We start from the raw sequence: 23,026 nt of genomic DNA, 5'->3' as shown, positions 1-23,026 counted from the left end.
TCGGGACCAATAATTCATGGAAAAAGCCCAAGTCATGAGAATTTTTTTTCAAGCCCTTTTTGTGCACGTTTTCTTTACGTCTATTTTCTCCCCTAGAGTTATTCCTCACATCCTTGGCATGCACGTTTCTTCTCTCAGTATTTCCCTTAGGGTTTCCATCACATATATAAATCCACCTTATACACCTGCATGCACGTGACTCTCTCATCCTTCTAGGGTTTGTTTTTGTTGACCTGTATTTAATCCTTTGTGCGTGAAGGAAACCTAGGAATAGCGCGGCCGTCACCTTCCCCATCCCTCTTGTGTGCTGAAGCCCTCCACAACCTAAACCCAAAACGTCGTAACTCACAGCCGTGGAGGGTGCCCCATGCAGAAAACCAACGCCCATGTGCACTCAGCCGAATGAAACAAAGTGCCGAGATCCTCCACAACGCTGCCTTTCACTACCGCACCCGAGAAACCATTCAACCCGCATGCCCCACGTTCAACCACCGTGGGAGAATAGTAGCCGCTTCACTTTTTCTCCATTTTTTTTCTCTCTATTTCTCATTGTCGCCGCACCACCAGATTAACCTTCTCGGACCCTTTCCTCCACCCCACAGCGCAACAGCCCGAGCAATGTGATGAGACCTCTCTCGCAGGACAGAAGTCGCCTTCCCACTACCCAACTCCATGCTCATGTCCCTCCATTGTCAGCCAAACTAGTTTGCTTGGCCACCATATGCACCTCTGTTTTTATTTCTAAAAACAGAGCACTACCAAAGGAAACAAGACCCCACTTATCTCCAGTGACAACCGTTGTTCTCGACGGAAACGGCCACAACCCGGCCTTGCTACGCCCTGCACCACAGGACTGCACTGCCTCTGCTTCAAACCACCACCCTCCTTCTCGGTAACATCTATCCCTCACGCCGTGGCCCTCGCTCTCTCACTCTCCGTTTTCTCTTTCTCTCATGCTTAGCCAAGCTCAACGACATCTCCGTCGCACTCCTGCTCTTTAGCCGCGTCGCCACTGCCTACCCAGTCCAGCCGTCGCACGTTGCTACGTGATTTCTCCTTGAGTAAGCCCCTGCAGCCGAGCATGTTTTAGTCTTCTTTAGTGTCTGTTATAGTTTACTAAAAGGGAAACTTTATATATCAGGTATATTAGTGAAGAAGAAGAGTTTGTTTTTACCTTCCCACCCTTTCATTTTCTAAAACATGAACATGTTTTAATTTTTGGAAAGGCTTGTAATGGACTACAAGACTTATACTGATGGGCTTAGTATTATCTGATTGGTATTTAAATCTAGTGAGCTATTTTTTTTAGTGGGCTGGGCTTAAGATTAATTAGACACGTCATTGTGATAGACTCGTGCGTTTTCTTTTTTTATTTAGGCTTGATTTTATTATGTTTTAGCAATTTTTTTGGGCTGAGATTTTATTTTTTTTATCAAGCTAAAGTTTTACTGTTATAAATATAAGTAATTAAACGCAAAATTTTAATAATATATTATCTAGTACTAGATTTTATAGTTACAATTCAATAGTTACTAAGTTAGATTTTTATGGTTTTAGTCGAAGTTATTAAATTGACGTTGATGATTTTAGAAAGTAATGATATATTTTGAGGTTATGAAATTTTAGGTTTTGAGGAATTAAATAGGTTATTTTAGAAGCTTAAGATTAAATATCAAAATACGTGATTGATTGAGAATTTACGAGGATAACGTGATTATTTTATGGGTGACGATTAATTATTGTTCGGCCTTTTTGAGAAAAATTCTGAAAAAAACTAAGAAATCCAGGTAAGCAAGGTTCCTATACTCTTTGTATAAAAATAAAATGGGCTGTGGTTAAATTTTTGAGAAGTATGCATATTTTGTTATGAAAAGAAATTTCAACAATCTCAGTTATTTGTTTTGTATTTCTCATGAGATTCTGTTTAAGAATAAAGTATTTTCTGGCATGACTGGTGTAGGTATGAGCTTATTTTTGACATTCTGTTTTCTGAACTGTGCATAAGTGAGCGAATAAGTAATTTTGTGCATAAATTGTGTTTTTGTGATCTGATTTTGTTCTATTCTGAAAACATCTGGCATAACATTCTATTTTTGTTTCTGTTCCATCTGACCTTACCACAGGTGTAAAACTGTGGCGTCTATTCGGGTTGGTACTGACTTTTCTGTTATTGGTGAACCCACTTTGGAAACAAAGTTATTTTCTGCATGATCTTTCCTATATGCACACTCAAGGCTCCGAGAATGAATAAGTGGAAGATTCACATACCGAGGTTTAGACAACCCTACTACGGGGGTTAAACATTGTCTCTATTCTGATATGATAAGATAAGATGAATATGCTCAGTTATGCTCTGCCAAAGGAAATTTTGCATAACAATGTTTTCTGGAAGTTTCGCTCTTATATTTTTAGTAATATGTTATAATTTTGCATTCTGTAAACAAGTATTCTGATTTTACATTCTGAAAGAAAATATTTTGTTTAGCATTCTGACTTCTGATAAATGCTCGTATTTACACACTAGTATATATTTTCTGCTTACCGAGTTGTTGATAAGTTATCTCTTATCTCCAAATATTTTAGATAATTTTGATGGTTCAGTTGGAGAACAAGAGTAGGAAGTTTTAGCAATGTGCGATGATCATAGTGAAATTAGTGCCTGAGGGTAGAAGTGCTTATTTGAGAGTCCTAGTTAGTAAATTTATTTATTTTCGGTTATTTAGATTTGATGAATTAAGGATATTTTTGAATTTTTAGAGAATTTTTAATTTATGTTATTGAAAATTTCTTTGTTGTTCCTATGAAGGAACTTAGATTTTTTGGTTGAGTAAATGAATTAATATTTTATGAAATTTTCTGGACTTTATAGTTATACTATTGAAGTTGATATTAGGTATTAAGAGCTAACTCTCTGGATCTCCGAGATCGGAACGATACATCAGGTACGAAGGATCAAGAAAAAGTAATAACTATGACTGAAACGCTTGAGATTAAATGCCCAGGAAAAAAAGATCTAATGCTTCACAAAGTATAAAACATAATAACATCAAGAGAATGATTATTTACGATTCTTAAAGCAACAAAATTGTAGCCTAGATCTACTTGATTTTGTGGTAAAACTATAATCACTTTAACCCAAAAACCTTTGGTAAAGGACTTCCCATAAATAGCCCACCAGTTTGCCATAACTGGGCATAACAAGAGAGAGAGTAGAGTAAAGAAGAAAGAAGGGATTGAGAAACATTGGTGTTGGGGGCGGGGCAATGGAGTCAGTGACAAGCTGGGCTTCAACAAACGTAGGTAGCAGAGCCAATGGACAGCAAGGGAAGGATCCATGCGGACACTTCCAAATGCCGTTGCATTACCCAAGATACACCAAAGCCGATTACGAAACCATGCCGGAGTGGAATCTGGATTGCTTGCTTAAAGAATATGGGCTAACGATTGTTGGGGATGTTGAACAGAAGAGAGAGTTCGCCATGGGATCCTTTCTCTGGTCTCATTAATTAAATGATTTCATTAGTGAGAGGGGGTGGCTTTCATTTTCTGCATGAGTTGCAGTTTGCAATGGACTTCATAGGTCGACGTGCATGATGAAGCATCAAATTCATGAGTCACATACATACAATCAAGAAATCTAAGAGCTGACCAAATATTCTTAACATTTCAACCACCCCAAATATCATTATTCTGTGCCCATCAAATGCAGCATTCCAGTCCTAATATCCTTGATTCCCAGGCCTATTTGACCCTCTCCTTCACACCAGGAGATAGAAAGCAAGAACAGCTGCCCACTACAAGATAAAAGCCAGAGCAACCAATTCATGCATCCTCTGGAATTCTGTCCATCAATTTGATACCCAGTCATCTTTTTCTCCAGAACCCAAAGGCTTATCCCAAGCTGCAAGACCTCCAACAGCAATCAGCAGAAACCTTCTGCAGCTCTTTGTGCGCATCAAATGATCACTTTTTGCCGAATAAACTTGTATGATCACGTAGCGAGGTGTTGTAAGTTGTCAGCAACATGAAGAGAATGCAGGGGAGGATGTCTTAAATAAAACATATAACGAATGGAACTGGCACCAGTATGATTTGATATTAATCCAACGATCAGAACCAGAGCCTTAAGCCGATTTGATTGAGGGAACTGGCACCGTATCATCGGATTTAAATTTTAAAATAAAACAAAAAAGGGAAAAGTAGCCGTTGCAGTCACCAACCTACTCTCCCCAAGGTCTATATATTGATATTGCATTTGTCTCACAACCCGTCAGCCCGTTTGAGAGAGAGAGAGAGAGAGAGAGAGAATGCGGGTGTACTTGCAACAATGTAAGCGTACAAAAAGTTGAAGAAGGCAGGGCAATGGGACTCACAGAAAGGTGTAAAGAACGAGAGAGGAAGCGTATTATTATCAGATCGTTCGTATTGAGGTTTTCGTTTTCTCCTTGTTTTTGATCTACGGGGTTGCGAATTGGGTCGTGTTTTAAAGAAAACAAAGATTCGGTGTCTTTGATCTTTGGAACATTTAACTTGGTCTGCCATGACTCTCAAATCCTTAAAGTTCAATACGGACAGCCACAATCATCGATGTCTATTCTCGTTTGTGTTCCCTAACTGAACTTGGCTCTGACACATTAGAAAACATCAGGAAGTAGAATGTATTTTAGTCACGCAATTGTTGTTTGATTTATTAAATACCAAATCCTGCAACTGCTTCACCAATAGAAATTCTATTCTTCAAAGCAAATAAAAAAATAAATAACAAAGATAATTGCTGCTGTCTATTTTAAAGTTTGTTTCTTTATTCAGGTGATACAAATCTTGTATATGGATGATGATGCTGACCACATACCTCGCTCATACGTGTTCAAGAAGCCATGAACAATATTAAAGACATACGGCTACCGTCATTAAACAGGTATTTAGCATTATTTTTTCGTAAGGTCTTAGTGCAATGATGTGAAAGTTTTGCAGATGATGATGATGGTTCAAAAGTGACACTTAGGTGTCCCATTTTTTGAAAGATGACAATTACAATTGCACTTCATTTAGGAACATTAGCTAGAAGTTTGTTGTATATTTTGATATTTAGCAATAATTTTATTGCAGGATATTAGATTAGATTTGAGTATCTGCATAATAAACATGGCTTGGTGATTCGAATATCTGCAAAAAGGGTATTTAGGAATAATTCATGGCTTGGTGATTTGTAAAGCCTTAAATAAAAGATGAGATTAGATTTGAGTATCTGCATAGTAAACATATATATACCTTTTTGTAGATCTGGTACCAGGATATTTGTCCCATCTGCTCATTCTATGTTGATTTTTTTAACTACACAAATTTCTGGATGAATGCGCTTTACTATATTGATTAAGTTTGTGTGTATAATTCATTTTTATCTTTACAGGGAAATTGTTCATGTAACGACGAGTTGTTTTCCCTTTCTGGTTCACGTTTTTCATTTTTAGTTCTTGTATTAGATTTTAAATTTATAATTTAGATTCCAATCCAAACAAAATTTTCATGAAAATAATCACAAGGAGAGACACCTAACATTAGTTCCACATTTCATAAGAGCATGTCTCTCTTCATCTCTCCCTCCCTCCCTCCTCTCTCTCTTGCTTCCTTGTCTCACTCGCTTCCACTCCCTCCCCTCCCTCCCTACCTCTTTCCCTCTCTATCTCTCTTTTCTCTCTTGCTCCCCGTCCTTTCCTCTCTCCATCTCCCTTGTCTCTCTTGCTCCCTACTCTCTTTCTCTCTCTTCCACTCCCTCCCCCTCTCTCCTTTATTTCCCTATCTGTATCTCTCTGCCCCTCCTAGGGCTCTCTTTCCTGCTCGCTCTCCCTTTCCTCCTGTTAGCAAGAGGGCAGGAGGGGCGCTCACGTGAGCTTGAGGTATTTTTCCGCTGTGCTTTCTTACATTGGTATCAGAGATTTTATAGTTGCTTCCAGTTTATAATTTTTTATTTTCTCGCATATGCTTGAGATTTGTTTGGATTTTATTTGGGTGTCATTTTTATCCCTCTTTTCTATCTGGTTTTTTTTTTTTTTTTTTTTTTTTTTTTAAATGAACCTCCATTGGAGGTGCTGTGCGCACCTTGGGGGGCCACTCAGCTTGCACCCAGCGGTACTATGCTCACCTGGGGGGTGCGGTGCTCACATTGGGGGTGTCGTGTGCACCACATGGGTCCCGAGAGCACCACATGGGTGCAGCGACGACTCCGAACATCCTTCTTCTGGCAATGGGCAGTTGTTTGAGCCTCTGCAAGTCGTTGATGATGAAGAGGCAGTATTCATGTGAACAGTGCCCTAGCTGGAGGTAGAAGATGATCTTAATCATCTGTCTTTCATATGGGCCTGGGCTCACAACTCAATTTTCTTTTTCTTTTTTTTTATCTCGAGTTGGGCTGGGTTTTTTCGACCCAAAACTTTGTTTTAATAAAAAAAGAAAAAAAATGAAAAAGGGTGTTTGGGCTTTTTTTTTTCTTTTTTTTTTTTTGCTGCCCAGATAAGTATGAGCTCATTTTTTATACAAAGAAATAAAAAGGATAAAAGTGACACTCAAACCCATGACCACCTAGTGAAATTAAGGTAATAGGCGCACTACTGGGCTGCGACTTCCCTTTAATTTAGGTGGGGGTTATAAATGTATTTGTTATACATTTGTTTTGTTTATAAAGAGAATATATATATATATATATATATTTGCATGATTTAATTTATTCTTAGATATATTGTTGTATTACTTGTGATCTTTTATTTAATGTTTTAGATTAAATGTGATTACATGTGAATATATGGTTATATTCTTGCTATTTTTTTTTAATTCCATAATGTTATATTACATGTGATCTTTTATTTAATATTTTAGATTAAATGTGATTACATGTATATGTGAATTTAACATGTGGATATGTGATTATTTTATCATCTATGAATGTTAGGCTTGAATGTTTAGACATTAGTCTTCATTTCTATTAATGATAAAATTGAAAAATTCCCACTAAGTAGTCTTAGTTAGAATTGTCAGTGTAAATGATAGGCTGAAAGAATTGCAGTGACCCCAGTAAAAACTGTAAATGCACTGTATAGCCAAAAGACCATGGTGACTCCAGTAAGAACTGTAAATGCACTGATGGAATAAGAAAAATAGATTGTAATGGTCTTATATGAACCATCTTTGTAGACTGGCCCAACATGTTGCTGTAGTTGGAGTAGCTGTCCTTGTAGACTGGCCCAAAAGGTTACTGCGATTTTAATAGGATCTATCTTTACGCGTGACTAGGACTAGTGACTACTTAAGATTGTGAGAGTATGGTTGAGGTTTAAGATAGTGGGAGTATGTCTTTACTGCAATTTTAGTAGGATCTGTCTTTCCTCCCTCCCTTCTCTCTCTCTCCTTGTCTCACTCTCTTCCACTCCCTCCCCTCCCTCCCAACCTTTTTCTCTCTCTATTTCTCTTTTCTCTCTTGCTCCCTTTCCTTTCCTTTCTCCATCTCTCTTATCTCTCTTGCTCCCTTCTCTCTCTTCTACTCCCTCCCCCTCTTTTCTTCCTTATTTCCCTCTCTGTATCTCTCTGCCCCTCTTAGGGCTCTCTTTCTTGCTCGCTCTCCATTCCCTCCCCCTCCCTCTCCTTCCCTCTTTACCTCCCTCCATCTCTCTCTCTCTCTCTCTCTCTCTCTCTCTCTCTCTCTCTCTCTCTCTCCCTTGTCTCACTCTCTCCCTACCTCTCGCTCTTGCTCCCTCGAGCGAGACTCAGGAGAGTTTAGGGCGAGACCATTGGTCATCCTGAGGCAAACTCGAGGGAGGACTGGAGTGTGCCTCGAATCATGCTCAAGGGCGGACTAGGGCCATTGAGGCCGCAATCTTCTCTAGGGACACTAGAAGGAAGATCGAACAGGACTGTGTGTTGTCTTGAAGAAACTAGAGGGAGGACGGGGTTGGGCATTGACGCAAGCTCAACTAGAAACAAGGGTTGCCAAGTGATAGTCTTGAGGGACACTTGGGATTGGGTCATCCCCAGGAAAACTTGAGGGAGGACCAGATTGTGCTGCAAGTCATAAATTGTCCCGAGGCAAATTCTAGAGAGCTTCGGGAAGCATTGCAAATCTGCTCGAGGAAAACTCGATGAGGGACTAGGGCTATTGAGGTTGGAGGAAAACTCGAGGGAAGATCTCATAAGGCTACAAATTTCCCTAAGGTAAACATGAAGGAGGACCAAGCTGACACAAGTTGCCCCGAGGCAAAGTCGATGAGGGTTAAAGGCAAATGAGGTCGAGATTGTCTAGAGGCAAACTCGAGGGTGGATTGAGCAAGGCCCAGGTCGTCCTAAGGAAAAAGTAAGGGACGACCCACTTTCCCGGTCTATCGTCAAGTTTGCCAAAGGACCACCCACAACCTCGATAGACTCTCCCTTGACATCTAGTCCTCTCTCGAGTTTCCCTTGTGGCGACTTGGGGTCCAGCTTGGTCATCCCTCAAGTTTGCCTCGAGCCGATAACGACCTAAGCAGCTCCCCTCAAGTTTGCCTCGAATGAATTGTGGTGCATTTCTGTACTCCGTTGAGTTTCTCTCGGGTAACCATGAACTTGCTGGATCCCCCGTCAAGTTTTCCATGGCACGCTCACGACAGCATCCTCTCGAGTTTGCCTGAGGATAACCTACAACCGTTCCCGATCCTCCCTCAAGTTTCACTCAGGGTGAATTGTTGTGCATCTGATACTCCCTTGAGCTTTCCTTGCGATGATCTCTGGATGATCCTGGCCTCGTAGCTAAGTTCCTCCCCAGAATTTGCCTGTGTACACAACTCACGAGCTAGCCTAATCCTCTCTTGAGTTTGCCTTAAGACAACCCTTAGCATTACCTAAATCCTTCCTTTAGTTTGCCTCATGATGATCGTGGCTTCAACAATCCTAGTCCTCCATCGAGTTTTCTTTAGGGCAACTTTTAGGTCAGCTCGGTCCTTCCTCGAGTTTGCCTTGGGACAATTGCGGCCTTATGGGCTACTCTATCGAGTTTGGCTAAGGACGAGCCATGTCCCCATCCATTTCTTTCTCGAATTTTCCTCGAGACAGTCATTGCTTTGGTAGTCCTAGTGCTCCCTCATGTTGTTCCCCATGACGACTTGCAGACCAAGCTAGTTCTCCCACCGAACTATCGTGGCCTCAAAAGTCAGGTTCTCGCTTGAGTTCACAGAAATGGTAAGTTTGGGTCAGGTTGGCATTGATCCCACATTTCATTGTAGCAGAGGCCGATGTAAGTTATTTGGGTAGCTTTGAAGCTGATCCCACTCTTCACTGCGGGAGGGATAAGGCAACCTTTAGGTGTAAGGAGGTAATTTGTTTGGGCATTCTGTTTCTAAATCTGCTCCCTCCCGTTGACGCTTACGAGGAAGGAAAAACTTTTCTTTGGTAGTTGAGGGCTGACCCGCACTCTGTTGCGGGAGGGATAAGGTAACTTTTAGGCCTAACTTTCCCTCTAGTGCCCCATGGGGGTGGGGAGATAATTCGGACAATGATGTTGTTGGTCTGTTCCTTTGCTGTGATAGGGGTCGGGGTAAGTTATTCGGGCTGCCGTGGAAGCTGGTCTAGCTCTCCCGGACGAGGAGGTTGAGCCACCTGCTCACCTATCATCCTTTGTGGGGAGGTAAGTTGTTCTGGTAGTTTAGGTCTAACTCACTCCCACCCGTTCACATTACAGGGAAGGGTAAGTTTGGGTAAGGCTGGTGCTGATCCCACACTTCATTTCAACAGAAATCGGGTAATTCATTCTGGTAGCTGTGGAGCTGATCTCGCTCTCTGTTGCGGGAGGGACAATGCAACCTTTAGGCCTACCCTTTACCTATGGTATCTCGCAGGGAATAAAGTAATTCGGGTAGTCTGTTATTGAACTCGTTCTCGCCTATTGATGCTTAACGAGGAAGTTTTTATTTTCGCGTGGCCAAGGGCAGACTCGCGAGAGTGGCAGAGCAGCCTTAGGCATTGCACTCGCCCCATTCGCCTGGCGAGGATGTATGTTGTTGATAGAGATTTTGTTAATTTTTTCGATGTAGATCACATTGACGGAGTTGACTTTGCAGATGAAGACTAAGTTGATTTTGTTGGTGGAGATGGTTCGTTTCTGGTTACGTTATGTTCCTAAAATTTGCCATTGAAATACAACACTTCTTTCATTAGGGCCTCTAACGTGTGCATGGAAATATATAAATTTATGACAATGAATAATCTTAGCAGTAGAATTTTCGTAGATGTTCGGCGTTCTAGTGATGCGGTAGCTCGTTCTTTGAGAGTTTCAGAGACGGTAAGAGCCTCGGCAATATTTGGCGGTGGCCACGTAGGGGCCCTCCCATCGGGAGCTAAGCTTTCTTTCGTCCTCCTGTCTCTTTGAGTATGAGATCCCCAAACTTGAACGTTCTCGGGTGCACGCGCTAGTTGAAGCATCTCTCGACCCTTCTTTTGTTGGTTGTGGTTTTTATTTCGGCTTCTAGTCTGAATTTTTCCAATAAATCCAAGTGTTCCTCTAGTCGCCCATCGTTGGATTCTTGCTCGAAGTCCTAAACTTTGTAGGTGGGGGATTTCGATCTCCACTTATGGCATCTCCTAGTGGCCGTAAGTGAGGGAAAAAGGAATTTCTCCAATCGGTGTTTTCACAGTGACCTGATAGGGCCATAAGATGGAGGGGAGTTTCCCCAATTGGTATTTTCACTGTGAACTGATAGGCCCACAGGACGGCAGGGAGTTCTTCTTCCCACGCCCCCTTCCTGTTGTCGAGCCGCTTCTTGAGCATTCCCATCGACTTACTCGTTAGACTGGGGGTGTCTTGAGGATAAGTGCCGGAACTCGATCCCCAATTCCCGGCACCAATTGCAGCAGTGGTCGGAGTCAAATTGTCTCCCGTTATCCGATATGATAGTACGCAGATGTCAAACCTACAAATTATCGTCCTCCGTAGGAATCGTGTGATGAATAACATGGCAACGCTTCATTCTCTGCCTCGTTATTCATAATTTTGAATGCTAGAATGATGGTGTAAATGTATTCCTCTTCCTCGGACATAACGATATGCACTCCCACTCCCCCTCCAGCCCGACAAGATGAGCCATCGACAAATACTTGCTAGGGCTTCACGGGAGGTGTGTCATCATTCTCTGTCGGGAAATCAGTAAACTCAGCGATGAAGTCTGCTAGCACTTGTCCTTTGATGGTGTTCAACAATGCATAGTCGATGTTGAATTTGCTTAACTCCATTGCCAAGTTCATGAGGCGGCCTGAGGCATCCGGTCGTTGTAGTACTCTTTTTAGGGGGTTTTTTGTGAGAACCCTTACTGGGTGAGTTTGAAAGTATAGGCACAGCTTGCGCGTGGTTACTACCAATGCAAAGGCCAGCTTTTTTATGCAAGGGTACCTAGCTTCGCCCCCTTGATACACTCGACTGTTGTAGTAGATCAGCCTTTGGACCCCATTATCCTCGCGCACTAACGTTGAGGAGGTGCTTTGGGGAGACTGCCAAGTACATGGTTAGTGTTTCCCCACACCAAGGTTGGTTGAGGAGTGGTGGGCTCATGAGGTACTTCTTGAGGGCTTCAAACACCAGGTTGCACTCGTCATCCCATGCCTGTGCTTTCCGCAGGACTTTGAAGAAAGGTAGGCATTTGTCGATGGATATTGACACAAATCTGTTGAGAGCTGCCACTCGCCCAGCTAGCCTTTGTACCTCATGTATGTTTCGGGGTCGGGCCATGCTGAGGATGGCCTCCACCTTCCCGAGGTTGGCTTTGATTCCGCGTTTGGACGTCTTTAATCCTAAGAACTTTCCTAATCCAACACCGAAAATGCATATTGCCGGGTTCAGCTTCATTTGGTTTCGTGGTCCCACTTTTAACCAGTAGGTTGTCCACGTAGACCATAATGTTCCTATCTATTTGATTTTTGAATAAAAGATTGACCAGCCTCTGGTAGGTGGCACCCTTGTTCTTAAGCCCAAAAGACATCGTAGTGTAACAATACAAGTCTCGGTCAGTGATGAATGAAGTCTTCTTTTCGTCCTTGGGGTTCATATGGATTTGGTTATACCCAGATAAAGCATCCATGAAGTCAGAGCATACGGTGACCCGCCAAGGAGTCGACAATCAGGTTGATTCGAGGAAGTGGGAAGGTGTCTTTCGGGCAGGCTTTGTTGAGGTCGGGGAAGCACATTCTCCATTCGACTTCTTTACGAGCATTGTGGGGGGGAGAAATCCCCTGTGCGCCGAGCCTGTGATAAAGCCTGGGCCCAAGCCCACATATAAAGCCTGGATGGGCCGGGTTAGCCCAGGAGGCCCAGGAAGAGGGACACATGGTAGGGTACACTTACAAAGAGATGGGAGGTGGGTAGGACTACCTGAGACCATAACTGGCTGACTATCAGGGACACCCTTATTCCTGACACAGTTGTCCAGACGGCGCAAGGGGATGAACGTGCCTGGCTAGGACCACGCCGCATTTAATAGAACAGGAGCGGGCACGCCATGGCTAGGGCCATGCTGCATTCAATTAGTCCTGGGGTTGGCACACTATAGCAAACCCCCTAGGTGCCAGCGACAACCATGTTTAGGCTTGGCAGGTCTGTAGGGAGGCAGGAAATTGGCATGGACACCTAATCCCTGTACGAAGCCGCATACTAGTCACTATCACCTTAGGGCTCACTCGGACCAAATATAAATACCCTCTCTCTGTGCCGAGAAAGGGGTTACTAACTTGTGCATCAGAGGTACCACGACCCATAAGCCCCTCATTCTCCATCTTAGCAAGAACCAGGCTTGAGCTCAATAATGTGGAGTTGCCCAGGCCGTGAAACACGACATCAACAATGGCACCGTCTATGGGATTTTGTTTCCTGTAGTAGCATGTCCTTTGTATGTCGGCAACGACACTCTCTCAAGCCTCTCTATGTGAAGAAAAACAACTAATGTAATGAAGGAAGAATCAACGAGCAAACTAAAGAGATATGGAAACTTATAGAGGAAGTGGTGGCTCTTCACCAGGAAAATATCTCCTTGCGAAGGGCTGACAGAGAACCAGAGGGAGACCAACAAAACCACCACTCTGAGTCTCGTCGACCCCCCTGAGGTAGCAGTGGCTGAAGAACAACACAGAATGTGCCTCGAGCTTTGGGATCTCGTGGACAAGTACGCAGAAATGGTCACACAACTAGGCATGACATCCTTGGTGGACCAACTACTCACACCAGCATGGAGCTGCAATACAACTCAGAAGTCAGGGCAGTCCCTCTCCCTATAAGGTTTAAAGGACCCATTTTGGAGTATCTGGAGATGTTCAAGGCCCACATGATCCTACACAGATTCCCAAGAGAGGTTGCATGCAGGTCATTCGCTCTCACTCTGAGGGGAACAACAAGAGAATGGTTTGGCTCCTTGCCACCCGGGGCAGTCGATAGGTTTGCGGAGCTGGCCCAACACTTCCTGACGCAATTCATGGCCAGCCAGAAGATGAGGTGACCTGTAGCCTGCCTCCTGACCGTGAAACAAATAGTTGATGAAAGCCTAAAGTCTTACCTCTCCTTACTCAATAGGGAGTATATGAGGATAGACAACCAAGATGAAAAAATACCCTGGCAGCACTATTGGGGGGAATCTGGCCTTGCAACCCATTCATGATAGAGATCGCGCAAAAGACCCCGACTTCCCTGAGATAATTCATGGACTGAGCCGACAGTTTTATCAACACTGAAGATACTCTTTGGGTGCTGAAGGCTCCCCAAAAGATCAAGTTGGAGAGGGCGTACAAGGAAGTGGCTAGCCAGGGAAGTAGGACGAGCCGAGAAGGTAATGAGACGAAGACACATGAGGCCAAACACGCGGAGGAACAGCCCACACGCGGTTGGCCCCAGCACCCATTCCAGCCTCGTAGTGGAGGCCGGTAAAGATCTGAGCCCGCAGGGTGAGCAGCAATAGGGCCCGACCCACATTAAGTATTGCACCTATCACAAAACTGATAGCCACCGAATAGAGGATTGCTTCACTAGAAAGCGAAAGATGAAGGAGTTAGAGGCCCTGCTGGCATGGTTAACTAACCAAGGATCACGTACAGCTGCACATAAGTGAAAGTCCAGTAAAAAGATGGGTTGGAGGGCAGCCCAAGCCAAGCCTGCGTCAAAGAAGCCCGACCAGAGGGGGCAGCCCAGTGGGTGAAATTCGCACGATTGCAGGGAATACGCCGGAGGAGGGACCACCTCATCGGCAAGGAGGGCCAATGCCAGGAGGGCCAGATACAAGAAAGTGTTCACCACTTACAGGGCAGCCCCGGGCGCCAAGAGCCACTCGAGGGAGCCTGTCATAACATTTAGCGAAAAGGTTGAAGAATGCATGTTGCTCCCCCACGATGACTGAGGTTGAGATTGTCTCGAGGCAAACTCAAGGGCGAATTGAGCAAAGCCCGGCTCATCCTAAGGAAAAAGTGAGGGATGATCGACCAAGGCCACAAGTCACCCTAAGTTAAACTCAATAGGGGACTAGAGCTGTTGAGGCTTTGATCATCTTGAGGTTCATATACATGGGAGGACCTGGTTGGGTCGTAAGACACCCAGAAGCAAAGCCAAAGGGGACTAGGGCCTTTAAGGTCATGGGTCGCTGGGATGCAATTATCTTTAGGAAAACTCGAGGGAGAAATGGACATGGTTGTAGATAGTCCTTAGTCAAACTTAAGGGAGGAACAAGCGAGGACATTGGTCGTCCTTTGGAAAACTCGAGGGAGGATCAGGATGTGCTGCAAGCCACCCTAAGGGAAACTCCAGGGAGGACCAAGCAGTATGCAAGTCACCCCCAAAGCAAATTCGAGGGAGGATCTGGCAAGACTGCAGATCTTCTCGAGGCAAACTCGAGGAAGAATAATGCTAGGTCGTGAATAAATCTGAGGAAAACTCAAAGGGCGACTAGGGTTGCTGAGTCCGTAATCATCCCTAGGTAAAGTCAATGGAGGAACTAGCTTGGCTGCAAGTCATGCCGAGGGAAACTCAAGGGAGAATCAGGTGAGGTCATGGGTTGTCACATGGAAAACTCGAGGGAGGACTAGGATGGGTTGCAAGTCATCCCGTGGCAAATTTGAGGGAGTAAGGTTGTTAAAGCCACAATCATCTTGAGGCAAACTTGGGGAAGGATCTTAGGTGAGGCCCTATCATCTTAAGAGAGGACCGAGTTAGGCTGTAAGTCGCTCCAAGGCAAACTTGAGGGAAGACCTCGCATGATCCTCCCCCGAGCTTGGCTTGGAAAGATTGCAACCTACATAACCCGAATCCTCCATTGGGTTTCCTTGGACCAGCCCGATCTTTGTTGAGTTTGCTCAGGATCCCACTTGCCTGGTCTGTCGTCAAGTTTGCCAAAGGATGACCCACAACCTCGATAGACTCTCTTTCCATGAAATCTCGTCCTCTCTCTTGTTTCCCTTGTGGCAACTTGGGGCCTAGGTCACATCACTCAAGTTTTCCTCGGGCCGATAACGACCTAAGCAACTCCCCTCGAGTTTGCCTCAAATGAGTTGTGTTGCATCTCTGTGCTCCATTGAGTTTGTCTCGGGATAACCATGAACATTTTGGATCCCCCGACAAGTTTTCCATGGCACGCTCATGACAGCATCCCCTTGAGTTTGCCTGAGGATAATCAACAACCGTTCTCGGTCTTCCCTCAAGTTTCACTCAGCGTGAATTGTTGTGCATCTGATACTCCCTCGAGTTTCCCTAGGGATGATTGTGGTCCTGCTCTATCCTCTCTTGAGTTTGCATTTAGACGATCCTGGCCTCGGCAGCTAAGTTCCTTCTCAGAATTTGCCTATGTACAAAACTCGCGAGCTCACCTAATCCTCTCTCGAGTTTGTCTTAAGACAACCCTTAGCATTACCTAAATCCTTCCTTCAGTTTGCATCATGATGATCGCAACTTCAACAATCCTAGTCCTCCATCGATTTTTCTTTAGGGAAACTTGCGGGTTAGCTTGGTCCTTCCTTGAGTTTGCCTTGGGGTGATCGTGGCCTCATAGGCTAGGTCCTCTATCGAGTTTGGCTAGGGACAAGCCACGTCCCCATCCATTTCTTTCTCGAATTTTCCTTGAGATAGTCATTGCTTTGATAGTCCTAGTCCTCCCTAATGTTGTTCCCATGACGACTTGCAACCCAAGCTAGTTCTCCCTCCGAACTATCGTGTCCTCAAAAGCCAGGTTATCGCTTGAGTTCACTGAAAGGGTAAGTTTGGGTCAGGCTAGCGTTGATCCCACACTTTGTGGTAGCGGAGGCGAGGAAAGTTATTCGGGTAGCTTTGAAGCTGATCCCACTCTTCACTATGGGAGGGATAAGGCAACCGTTAGGTGTAGCTTTCCCTATGGTATCCTGCAGGGAGGTAATTTGTTCAGGCAGTCTGTTTCTAAACCTATCCCTTGCCAAGGGCCGGCAGAGAACCAGAGGGAGACCAGCAGAACCACCACTCTGAGTGCCGTCGACCCCCCGAGGTAGCAACGGCTGAAGAACAACACAAAATGTGCTTCAACCTCCAGGAGCTCATGGACAAGTATGCAAAAATGGTCAAATAGCTAGGCACAGCATCGTTCGTGGACCAACTAATCACCAGCACGGAGCTACAATATAGCTCAGAAGTCATGGCAGTCCCTCTCCCTCTAAGGTTTAAAGTCCTCAAGATGGACGCGTATGATGGGTCAAAGGACCCTTTGGAGTATCTGGAGACATCCAAGGCCCACATGACCCTACATGAATTCCTGGGAGAGGTTGCATGCAGGTCATTCCCTCTCACTCTGAGGGTAACAACAAGAGCATGGTTTGGCTCCTTGCCACCCGAGGCGGTCGATAGCTTTGCGGAGCTGGACCGACTCTTCTTGACGCAATTCATGGCTAGCCAAAAGAGGAGGTGACCTGCAACCTCCCTCCTGACCGTGAAACAAAGAGACAATGAAAGCCTAAAGTCTTACCTCTCCCGGTTCAACAGGGAGCGTATGAGGACAGACAACTAGGATGAAAAAATCACCCTTGCAGCACTATTGGGGGGAATCTGGCCTTGCGACCCATTCATGACAGAGATCGCGCAAAAGAGCCCGACTTCCTTGAGAGAATTCATGGACTGAGCCAAAAGTTTTATCAACGCCGAAGATACTCTTTGGGAGTTGACGGCTCCTAGAAAGACCAAGTTCGTGAAGGCATACAGGAAAGCGATTGGACAGGGAAGTAGGACGAGCCGAGAAGGTAATAAGAAGAAGACATGTGAGGCCAAACATGTGGAGGAACAACCCACGTGAAGGCTGGTCGGCCCCCACAACCACTCCAGCCTAATAGTGGAGGCCGATAGAGATCTGTGCCCGCAGGGCGAGCAGCAATCATGCACAACCCGCACTAAGTATTGCACTTATCACGAAATCGATAGCCACCAAACGGAGGATTGGTTCACAAGAAAGCGAAAGATGGAGGAGTTAGAGGCCTTGCTGGACCTGCAGGGTGACGAGTGGCATGGCCAAAGAACCAAGGATCAGCTGTGCAGAAGTGAAAGTCCTGTAAGAAGAATGGTTGGAGGGAAACCTAGGGCAAGCTAGCATTGAAGAAGCCCGACCAGAGGGGGCTGCCCGATGGGTGAAATTCGCACGATAGCAGGGGATACATAGGAGGGACCACCTCATCGGCAAGGAGGGCCCATGTCAAGGGGGCCAGATACAAGGAAGTGTTCACCACTTACAGGGCAGACCCGGGCCCCAAGAGCCACTCGAGGGAGGCTGTCATAACATTTAGCGAAATGGATGAAGAATGCATGCTGCGCTCCAACAATGACGCCCTTGTCGTGACCATGCAAATCACTAGCTTCTTGACGTGGAGAGTCCTGATCGACAACGGTAGCTCAGTCAACATCAAATTCTGGGAAGCTTTCATTCGGATGGAGATCACACCCTATCATTTGCGCCCAACCCCGACACCCCTCAAGGGCTTCAGTGGAGATGTGATCCAGCTAATTAGAGCAATCACCTTGTCCATCCTGGTGGGAACGACGACTACCATGGTGGATTTTCTTGTGATAAAGTCTCCCTCATCCTATAATGCAATCTAGGGACATCCAACCTTGAACCAACTAAAGGTGAGGACATCCACCTATCACCTGAAGTTGAAGTTCTTAACCCCCATGGGGGTGAGGGAAATATGCAGCAACTAGAAACTTGCGAGAGACTGCTACACTTGGGAGCTGAAGCCTGAGGCTATCGGGGTTAGAGTTTTCGAAGGAATGCGAGAGGAAGCAGGCCCACCTCCGACTCTAACCTTGATGGAGCTGGACAAGGAAGTAAGGGATAAGGAGGCCTTACCGCAAGCGGAGTTAGTGAAAGTGGATCCGCAGAGACCCGAACGAACTATCCAGGTCAGAACCAAAATGGCCCCTCAGTTGAGCCAATCCATGAAGTGGCTCCTTGTCGAGCACCGAGACGTGTTTGCTTGGGGTCACTAAGAAATGTCTGGGATCGACACATCTATCAGTGAGCATCACCTCAGTGTGGATCCCAAGGCAAAGAGAATCAAGCAGAAGCATTGTAGCTTCTATGCAGAGAAGTATGAGGCAATCATCGAAGAGGTGGACTGGCTCCTAGCCACGGGGTTCATTAGGGAAGTCCACTCTCCCATGTTGCTTTCCAATGTAGTCTTAGTGAAGAAGGCAAGTGGAAATTGGAGGATGTGCATAGACTTTACCGACCTGAACAAGGCTTGCCCAAAAGACAACTTCCCTCTCCCATGCATAGATCTGATAGTGGATTCGACGGCCGGACACCCCCTACTCAGTTTCGTGGATGCATACTCTGAGTACAACCAGATGAAGATGAACGGGGACGATGAGGAGAAGATGACCTTCATCACCAACTGGGGGCTCTATTGCTACAAAGCTGACGTTGGGTCTTAAGAATGAAGGTGCAACTTACCAATGGCTGGTCAACCTGATGTTCAGGGAACAGAATGGGCGAAACGTGAAAGTCTATATGGATGACCTCTTGGTCAAAAGCAAGAAGCCTAAGCTGCATCTCGACAACCTTCGGGAAGCCTTTGCAGTGCTGAGAAGGTATAAGATGAAGCTCAACATGCTCAAGTGTGCCTACGGTGTCGAGTCGGGGAAGTTCTTGGGCTTCATAGTCTCAGAACGTGGAATCGTGGCCAACCGTGAGAATGTCATGGTGATTGTGGATATGTTGCCACCACGAATCATAAACGAGGTCTAAAGGTTGGCAGGGAGAGTGGCTGCTCTGATCCGTTTTATCGTAAGGTCGAACGACCGCTGCCTTCCATTTTTCAAGGTCCTCAGGAAGGCACAAGAGTCGGATGCCGAGTACAACTAGGCCTTCGGTCAACTAAATGAGTATTTGGCCCACTCACCACTTCTCAGCCGAACTAGCCTGGGGGAAGACTTGATTGTATACCTGGCAATGACCCCAAATGCTATGTCTGCTGTCCTAGTCTGCTGCAAGGGGGGAGACCAGCGACCTGTCTACTACACGTTCTGCATCTTTCGAAGAGCCGAGGCTAGGTACCCCCGGACGGAGATGTTGGCATTTACGTTAGCCATCGCCGCAAGACGATTGAGTTCATATTTACAGGCTCACTCGATAAAGGTACTCATCGATGTCCCCTTCAAGAATGTACTACAAAAGCCCGACGTGTTTGGCCTGATGATGAATTTGGCAATACCCCAAACAGAGATAAAGGGAAAGTCCTGACAGACTTTGTGGCTGAGTTCTCAAACTTCCCTCAAGAGATAGCCATTACACCCGAAGGCAAGGCCTGACAGGTTTACGTTAATGGCCCATCTTGCTGGTAGAGAAATGTGAAAGAATCTGTGGAAACCATTCGGGCGGAAGAGCATTGGCCGTGCGCGTGATGCGTGCGGGTTACAGCTGGCCCAACTCCCTCTTGGAGGAAGAAATGCTCTAAGTGCCAAGAGCATGCACTGATCCCTCATTGTCCACTAGAAGAGTTGGCCTCCATTCTCTCCCCTTGGCCCTTTGCACAATGGGGACTCGACCTCATCAGCCCGTTTCCCAGGAGCAAAGGAGGAGTGAAGTTCGTTGTGGTGGTGGTCAACTATTTCAGGAAATGGGTGGAAGCAGAGGCACTAGCAACAATCACAACCCAGTCCATCACGAGATTCCTGTGGAAGTCCATAGTCTACTGGCTTGGAATTTTGGTTTGAGCACTGTGAAGTGTGCGGGAATGGAAGAGAATCTTCAGTGCCTTCAATTTTCGTTTTGGCTTTCGAGGGCTTAAGAACAATTTGGTGCATTATGGCGCTTTGTGTTGATATATCTTTCGTTAAACCACAAGCTTCCGACGAAAAAAAAAAAAAAAGGTCATAAAATCATTGTTTTTATTGCGACGAACTATTTCGACGCAATAGAGTAAAATATCGCTACAAAAAAGGGATGAATACCCATAAAATCAGAACAGTTGAAGTTGCTACAAAAAGCGACCGGCGAATTCAAAGTCGTTGCAAATAGTATGCTATTGCGGCGATTACAATTACAATGAAAACAAATTCACTACATTAGATCTATTTTCTTGTAATGAGTGATAAATGTGTCACATCTTATATAGTGAGATAAAAGTGTGATGGTAATTTAGTGTATAAAATTTTCCTTTATAGATTTCTCATATAATCTCATCTCATTGTTTATTTTATATAATATTTAAAAATCTCAAGAAACATATATTTTATGTCTCCTAAGAAAGGTCTACAACTTCTTTCTCTCTCTCTCAACGTGGAATACATAATTAGGCGAATACGAACGATGAATTTGCAATCTATATGTTTAATTTGCTCCTAGATGATGCTGATTTGACATATTCTACATTGATAATGTTGTACTATCTTAAGAAGGTAGATCAGCACAATGATAAGAAATGGTAAAGATTTACCTGATTGAGATAATAGTATTTTGGTCATACTTGTGGCTACGAGTATCAAAATTGCGCATATGACCTCAATTTAGAAATCTCTTGGTAGTTCATGTTTTGATCCCCAGATCAATCGTTTTTCACTTTTAATCATCAGTTTAAGTTAATTTTCGCCTTTTATGAAAATATTTTGCTTTTACTTTTAAAGATGATTTTAATTATGATTTGTGCTAGGTTTATTAAAATTTTATTATTTTATTACGTATTTTAATTTTATGCAATAATTAAGATTTTGTGTTTTTGGATAAAATTCCCATAACTTCAGATTATCATAACTATTTGAGCCTAGTTTGTACGTTCCAGAACTCAAATTCAAATTTTCTCAATAATTTACTTACAATCTTATCTTTGTTTGTATAATTTCCCAGTCAGAATAATCCTTGTTAACGTCGTGTTCGCATGTTTTTGAGTGAGACTCCGACAACTCAGGTCTTTAGAAATGGGCCTGCAAAAGATATGGGAGAAGACAATTAAGAGAGGGCGGCCTTGGGACTGGGGAGTCTCCGATGCCAAAGTTAATAAATTCTCTTGGAAGTTTGTAAATAAGTAAATAGTCAAGGGATCAGAGAGCTTTCTTATACCTGGGCCTTGCTATTTATACCATGGGTCTGGGGAGGTGCAGATCGTGTTTGTTTCCACGGAGTTCGTGCCCCTCTTACTATTCCTGCTGTCAGAGTCCTTTAACGCGGCATAACTCTGTGATGACAGAATTAATATGGCATGTAGCTCGAAGAATTGTAAAGTTTGTATATTTTAAAAATTTTACTTCAATTCTGAGATATTCACCTTTTGCCACGAAACAAAAAACATGAATGAATAATTGTCATTAGCTCTCGCACACCCATCCTAGAAAGTTGAAAGCCAACAATCCGACCTCCATCAAGAACTGCACATTGCTACACAAATGCTTTACAGCGCACAAAACAACATTTAAGAACCCAAAGGAATTCAGCATTCATATTCCATTTAGGTATTTCAACTGACAATTTGAAGGTTGTGTAGGAAAAGTAAGATCTTGGCATTAAATTTTGTGTGGGTCTATGGTTACAGAAATCAAGAAACCATATGTACGAGGTCTATATGTCTTGTTGGTTCTCCAATTCATTTTGTGTTGGGAGAAGATTTATTCATATCTAATGGAGATGTCGATGATCAGAACGTGTAGTTTCAAATATTTTGAATGCTCTACAACTTGACTGAAAAATTCATTGATTGCCATGTCTCATACTCCACTGAGTGTTTGTGGACAAGAAAAAATGAATGAACAGTACATATTATGTTTGCATTCAATAGGCGTAGTCTAGTGGTCACTGAGTCATTACCATCAACATTAGAATTGTTTTTTATTTTTATTTTTTTAGTTGAGAAAGGTTAGCATTCATTTTCTTTCTTTCACCATTTGTTACATTTTATTATGCAAAATTCTATTTGCAAATGGTGTAGAGAGCACAGTACCCTTCACATAGTTGACTTAGCATGACTTGATTTATAAGATAAATTCTAAAATTAAATCTATTGTAAATTAATTTTGCCTATAAGCAGTGCACGCAGAGGGTGTCCTCCACACTGGCTAATAAATAAAATAATTTTTCATTATAGTTGACCATTTGAGTTGAAGGTTTTAGCTCATTAGAAGAAGAAAGAAACAATTGTTATGTTTATTTATTTTTATTATGTATTCCATTCATTTCTTTTTAGGTTATTGAAGAGTCAATTAGAAGAATGATCATTTCTAATAGATTTGTGATAATTGAGGGGAGTGAGGCTGGACATATTAGATAGTGTGTTTATTTGATATGGATATTAATATAATATTCCCAGAATAGAAAACGTGATCGATTATATGTATTATAAGGCTTCGTTTGGTTACCAAACTCACCTCAACTCATCTCAACTCATCATTACAACTTTTTCAAATCCCAATACAAAATATAATAAATAATTCAACTTTTTCAAATTTCAAAATAATAATATTATTAAAAAATAATATTGTAATAATATTTTATCATCACAACTCAACTCAACTCAACTCACTTCAACATCCACACACACCCTAAGT

The 23,026-nt window shown here is 43.8% G+C and overlaps 1 protein-coding gene across 3 annotated transcripts in view; it reads left to right on the top strand.

Annotated features, from left to right (window-relative positions):
* Window positions 1-21,532, top strand: part of LOC121239204 (probable plastid-lipid-associated protein 10, chloroplastic) — a 63,035-nt gene extending 41,503 nt beyond the window's left edge. For all 3 annotated transcript variants that reach the window (XM_041136376.1, XM_041136370.1, XM_041136384.1), the window contains one exon: window positions 21,382-21,532. In XM_041136376.1, coding sequence (XP_040992310.1) covers window positions 21,382-21,517 — 136 coding nt within the window. In that variant the 3' untranslated portion in view covers window positions 21,518-21,532. The remainder of the gene's footprint in view (window positions 1-21,381) is intronic.
* Window positions 21,533-23,026: the final 1,494 nt, after the last annotated feature.

This window comes from Juglans microcarpa x Juglans regia, chromosome 1D, assembly GCF_004785595.1.
Source record: "Juglans microcarpa x Juglans regia isolate MS1-56 chromosome 1D, Jm3101_v1.0, whole genome shotgun sequence".
Classification (NCBI taxonomy): Eukaryota; Viridiplantae; Streptophyta; class Magnoliopsida; order Fagales; family Juglandaceae; genus Juglans; species Juglans microcarpa x Juglans regia.
Note: the sequence above shows the minus strand (reverse complement) of the source record. Positions and strands in the feature narration are given on the sequence as shown.